Source organism: Odontomachus brunneus, unplaced genomic scaffold (assembly GCF_010583005.1).
Source record: "Odontomachus brunneus isolate Ranch 3 - 2012 unplaced genomic scaffold, Obru_v1 Obru_scaffold_081, whole genome shotgun sequence".
NCBI lineage: Eukaryota > Metazoa > Arthropoda > Insecta > Hymenoptera > Formicidae > Odontomachus > Odontomachus brunneus.
This window is the reverse complement of record NW_022639531.1, coordinates 226,941-233,390: the sequence shown is the minus strand read 5'-3', so window position 1 is coordinate 233,390 and position 6,450 is coordinate 226,941. Positions and strand designations below refer to the sequence as shown.

Here is a 6,450-nt window from a genome sequence, read left to right as displayed (position 1 = left end):
GCTACAACATACAAGACGTGATACATTCTTTCAGAAATATTAGATTAATTTGTAAGTTCGTGCGAATTTTTGTTTATTAGCATTTGTATATTAGTATTAGAGTATTAGTTCCATACACGCAGTTGAAATCATCTATATATATGCTTTGATAGCTGACATTTCAGAGTATATTATATGGCGTAAATGGTGATGTTTGAAGAAGTACACAGTTATCGTTGTTGCAGCTTGATAGTAGAAGACAGTAATGAGTTTTTTCGGTGCATTGTACTTTCTTATTTTTGTAAAAATTATTAGAGTTTGGATGGAATGTTTTACTTTATCCACCATATTCATGCGATATTGTCCCCTTCCGCGATTATCATATGTTTCGCTTATACAGAACTCCCTTGGCGACATAAACTTTGTTTCTTTAGATGATGTGGACAATCACATGGAATGTCGAAAAAGTATAAAAATTTTACGAGAGGAGAATTATCAAATTACGTAATAGATGGCAAAAAAGATTGTCAGACAGAATGACAAATATATTACTGATTACAATTGTTTTCAACATAAAGTAAGATGCATTTCAAATTTGTTTAAAAATCTGCACGAACTTATAAATTAAGGAAACAATAAAAATTATAAAGACAAAATAAACAACTAAATATCATACCCTTCTTCAGGAGCCAAAGCGATGTTATAAGGTGTTTTCGATTGTTCCTCGAAATAAAAGATCTTCTTCGTCTTTGTCGTTAAGCTATGTACCTCAACAGTTTTTTCTTCTATATTTGTCAAATACAAATTATTACCAATATAATCAAATGCCATTCCTCCTAATGATTTAATATTCATGGCTATGAGGTTCTCAATTTCGCCGCTAATCGGGTCGTAGCGAAAAATATCATCCGTAAAGGCATTGCTTGCGAGTATAGTACCTAAATAAGATTTAATTGCAATTGAAGTTTTAATACTCCCTTCTCTCCCTCATTCTCTCTCTTTTTTTGTGATATGTATTTTTTATGAAATATTGATGTCGTCGTACCGGACAGCGAATCATAAGTAATCGCGGTAATGTTTCTAAAGATAACGCTGCTTGTTATTTTTGGCTTGCCTAACAAATTATGGTAATAATTTACGATTGTACCATCCGCAACTATGATAATATGTTGGCTGTCTTCTGTGTCTAAAACAATAAATATGTTCGTCTAAAAATATAATAAGTTTTGGTATTAATATCGACTTTCATATTTTATGACCAGCATAAAAAGTCAGACGACGTAGAGACAGTCGTCACTAATACAATCACGCTATACTTTTTGTATTTCTTGTACAGAACTATGTACTGCTTTGTTCAGCAGAAAACTTAAGCACGCATGTATAGAAATCATTCTGCAAATTTTTTTCGATATATTTAAGCTGCTGAACTCAAAGACGAAGATAAGCAATGTTCTTCAAAATTTTTGTGTTTAGAGCATCCACAATTTTGCAAATATTATGCTAACTGACAGCTTAAGATTCTACATTTTAATTTTTCTTTTCGTTTTCGTTACATATTGAGCAATGACTATTTATTTTCGCATGAACTGTCATTGCGTAAAAGCATTTGTAATTCTATATATCCAATACGACGTAAACTTTGCAGAAAAATATTAGTGTATTATCGGTAATGTTTCTAATTTCAGCGTTCCTCTTAATGACGATCGCCTTTACGTTATCGACATTTTTGAAGCTCGTCATGCACTTTGGCATCTCCTTAAACATGTGTAAAATATATCCAAAATGTTCTGAAAATTTCTGATCTGTATCATAGATTCTTTTTAATAGATGTCTCAACAAATGTATACCTTGACAAGTATGTCCATCGGAGTTCAATTTTTTGTCCAGAGTACATGCACATGTATAGTTTTTATTTTTATTTAACAAACAGAGTTGCGAGCATGGATTCAAAAAACAATTGTTTTGAACCTAAAATTAAACTGAATAATAATGTAAATGTTTTTTTGCGATACCAATTTTATCGCAATGTGAAAGAAATAATACTTTAGATTTCATTGTGGGATGGTAGATTTGTATGTCGTTGCTTGCATCGTAATCACGATTCGTATCTAAAATTTCCTGATTACATCTGGAAAATGCATTGCAGTATTGTATTTTCTGGGTTTTATCAAAATCGGAATACGAATGATAATTAATTTTTACATTCCAGTATATCTTGTTTTCGAAAATTGCCAGGGACATTGCTTGAGAGTTTATTTCGCGCGATATAATCTGTATAAATAATTAAATTATAATTATAATTATGATTATAATTAAATTGTAAAAAATTAAATTACAAATATATATTAAATTTTTCTTAAAGTATAGTTTCACTCGAAAAGTGGAGTGACCATTGAATCACTCGAATTTGAGTGACTTTTCATGTATATAGAGTGCCTTCTGCATTCTGAATCGTCAAATGAATATTTTTATTCGAAATTAAACAATGAATTTTCTGTAGTTCACCTTACATTAAAAAAATATATTCGCTCTAATCGATTGAAATATATGATCATATGAAATTAAAGTTTAAGTTGAGAAGTTTAAGCTTGAGAATTCTAAGCTTGAATAAAACACTCACTTTTGCGATTTCAATTGGTAATAGTTTCATTATTGCCTGAAGTGAAAATATTGCCACTTTTCACTTGTTTTGAGTGAAATTCCATTCCAAGAAATTCGGAGGATATTTCCTTAATTCTTATTCACGTGTCGTAAATATCTCATAACTAAAAAAGTAACTAAAAACTTACTGACCTTTCGATCGGTGCCGTCTAATCGTATAGATTCAATTGTCATTAAACCAATATCCATCCAATACAATCGATTGTTTGGATAGTCGATGGTTAAACTCTTTGGATATTTTAACTTTTTAGTGATTAATAAAGTAATATCGTTGCCATCCATTCCTGCCATTGCTATGTACTGCTTATGGCTCGAATCGCACCAATACATTATTCTGTAAGTATTATTGTATATAAATTATATATATTCCATATTAAACTCAACCAATTTAAACAAAATAATTTTGATATTTGATTTGCTTGTATAATACACAATATATTATTGTATAATATATAATATAAGATATAATCAATATATTAATTTGTTTAATACGCGTGTCTGTAGATTAAGATTCTGAGAATATTAACGAAGTTTATAATTTTGTCGCTATGATTTCAAGATGAGGAACTAATTTATAATTATTTAAACTTATTATTTCTTCTACTTGTAGAAAACTCCTACAAGTAACTTCTATGTAACAATTTGCTGTTACGTTTTGTTGAAGTGAATCATTACTTTTACAGACTTTCAGAGATCTTTTGTGGTAATCTTAAGAAACAATGATAAATGGATCGGAAAAATTCGAATGTAAAATTGTTATTTATATAAGTAGATTTAATTTTAGTAAGATAAGATCATTATTTATACAACAAAATTTAAATTTTCATAATATATATAATATTTACCCATTGGTCGGTAATAAGGCAATCGCGGTAGGTTTTTTAGTTTTTCCATTGATTAATATAGTGCAATACGTCCCATTGTTGTCACATACTCCAATATTCATATTACCCTTATCCGTGAAATATATATTGCCTGTGATCCAATCCACGGCTATGTCCGACACTTCGTCCAAACCTTAGCGAAAAATATGCAGAAATTAAAAAAATATATAATAATATATAATAATAAGTTAAATTTGTAAATTGTAAACTACAGAAAGTAAAGAGATTCTATTTCAATTTCTGGCTGTAGTAATGCTTTTTCATAACATTATTTTGTAAAAAAACGGGAAGATACTCTAACGGAGGTTCCTAGTAAGTATTACGTTTTTTATTATAATAATAAAAGTATACGCTAATATAAGTAATAAAAATATTATTTCATTTATTATATTAATAAAAATTTAAATAAAATTTTTATTCGTTTTTTATTTGTTACCTTAATAAAAGTAGACTGGTTTCGCTTGAAGTGTAAAAACACGTTAAATTTATGCTATTGACGAGGTTTGGTTATGTTACTAGTTTGCGACTGTAGTAATCTTATATTGCTCATGGCGTATAAGCCACCAGAATTGAGGAAATTATTTTTGAAAAGTAATATGTTACTGTTAGTCGTCATCTATTGAAAAAGTAATTTTGTTATCACTATCTTTACTCAAGAATTAATATCTTACAATTTCCGTTACTTTTATCACTAAATTTTGCACATTTATTTTTAGAATTTGTTTTTTCCCAATCATTTTTTCTATATACATGTATTCAGTGTGTCTGAAGTAACGATGGAACTATCCACTATATTCATACCTGTTATCTAAAAAACATAATTGTGCTACCATTACTAATGAAAAAAAGTAACGTTATTAAATCGTTATTGAAATGAGTAACTTGTAAAGTCGCTTTATAAATAACACGTTATTTCCTAATTCTGTAAATTATGCACAGAAGCGACTTTCCTTTTATTTGGTTATTGTTTTATATTGTAAGAAAGTATAATATTTCCCGCGCGCGGTGTGATATAAATAAAAACATTATTTCCATCTCTCTGGTTCTCAATAATCGTAATAGAGAAATATTATTAATTACAGTATTATTACTTACCTAAGTTAATTACAGTATATTTACCTGTTATAAGGATATATTCTCTTTTTCCGTTTTTGGTAGCTTTCATTATTTTTTTATCCTTGGTTGACCAGTATATATATTCGTTGTCCATAGCAACCTGATTGATCTGATTTAAATCTTCCGCTACGATAAAGTTCGTTTGCGAATCGAGATATATACCACGAATTTTTTGTCCTTCACTGAATATCATTACGGCCTCATCACCTAAAGTGCAAAAGAAAGTTTTTGTATTTTCGTTATATGTATCTTTATTGTGGAACTGGTAAATTAATTTACCATCGGCTTTGCAAGTTTTCATGTCATCTTGCAACGTATAACCTGTCTGACAGATACATTTGTATGATCCTTCGGTATTCAAGCATTGTTGATCACAAATCTCGTCAATTTCGCACTCATCAATATCTGCATGAAAGGAGAGCAGCTTGTTAAGCAGACGAGCGGCGATTCTTACGATTTGTTGTATTGATTTGCCACGGATTTACCTGTACAGGTATGATTATCTTGTAATTTGTAACCTTGTGGACAAATGCAAACAGGTGCGTCAGGTGTAACGATACAATCGTGACTGCATCCCGCCAATGAACATGATATTGTATCTGATAGAAAAAAGATTATGATGATGTTATAACTAACCACTTAAAAATTATATTAGATGTACGTCAAAAACTTCAATATACGTAATAAATAAAATTTATTCGCTGAAATATACGACTTACTATTACAAGCGAAACCTTCGTCCGATCTATCAGTGCAATCGAATATGTTATTGCATACCAGATTAAGAGAAATACATTTCAAATTTGCACATTGATATCGATAATTTTCTGTTTTGCAGCCTATTGCGATGCCTGTAAATGTACAAAATATACTTCACAGAAATCAAACTTGCTATAATCTAATGTGCTAAAATAAGTCATAATATCCTTTGCTTATTATTATAAATTAAATTTTTTAAACACGAATTACAATTCAGTTCGTCGCTGCCATCGAGGCAATCCTTCATGCCATCGCAAACCCATTCTTTCGATATACAATATCCATTAGTACATCGGAATTGACCCTCGCATTTTAACTAATACGATAAACAAAATGCAAATTAATTTTTATACCAGACAAACATCACAATCATCAGTTCACGAATATAATAGTACACAGAAAATCAGTACAGCAAGTTTGTAATTACTTACGTCTTTTTCGCAACCTTTGTATTCATCGCTTTTGTCCATACAATCATAATATCCGTCGCAGAATCCATCTTTTGGTATGCAATTCTTATTTGTGCATTGAAAATAATTTTTAGAGCATGATTTTTTAGGCGGATACTGTTAAAAAATCACTTGATTATTTGTCTGAACAGTACAGACGTATGTATGACTTATGTAAAATGTAGATAACTGAATCTGTAGCTTTTGTTTTGAGATTTAGTCTTATGGGTATTTTAAGTTTACAAATTTCTTTCGTAAAGCTACCAGCTTAATAAAGAAATTTATAAACTTAAAATAAGCAAAGACTGAAAAATACTAATGTGAACTAATTTATATAAAATATTGCTCGGAATAACTTATATAAATGAGGTGATTTTAGAAGGCTATGCCTCCTTATTTCCCTTTATTATTCTAGTTCACCTGGCGGGCTACGCACAGACAGTCGCGGCGTTCAACCTCAGGATTGTTGACAAAGTTTGTAAGACATTTCCTAATATCTGAAAAGTTGTTATGAGCACAACTCTTTTACATATAATATTTTTATACGCTAGCAATATATATTTATATATTATTAAAATTACTAACCTAGATTTTCACGTCAG

General features: G+C 29.7%; 1 protein-coding gene across 1 annotated transcript in view; it reads right to left on the bottom strand.

Moving 5' to 3' along the window:
* The window catches only part of LOC116847591 (vitellogenin receptor-like), a gene marked incomplete at its 3' end in the record, with an annotated part of 38,995 nt that overhangs the window by 420 nt on the left and 32,125 nt on the right, over positions 1-6,450 (bottom strand). Inside the window, exons 40-51 of the mRNA XM_032822723.1 lie at positions 5,831-5,965; positions 5,610-5,715; positions 5,360-5,491; positions 5,126-5,239; positions 4,920-5,045; positions 4,644-4,847; positions 3,486-3,657; positions 2,773-2,974; positions 2,023-2,250; positions 1,827-1,947; positions 1,025-1,165; positions 656-917 (exon numbers count right to left, since the gene is read on the bottom strand). Coding sequence (XP_032678614.1) covers positions 656-917; positions 1,025-1,165; positions 1,827-1,947; positions 2,023-2,250; positions 2,773-2,974; positions 3,486-3,657; positions 4,644-4,847; positions 4,920-5,045; positions 5,126-5,239; positions 5,360-5,491; positions 5,610-5,715; positions 5,831-5,965 — 1,943 coding nt within the window. The remainder of the gene's footprint in view (positions 1-655; positions 918-1,024; positions 1,166-1,826; positions 1,948-2,022; positions 2,251-2,772; positions 2,975-3,485; positions 3,658-4,643; positions 4,848-4,919; positions 5,046-5,125; positions 5,240-5,359; positions 5,492-5,609; positions 5,716-5,830; positions 5,966-6,450) is intronic.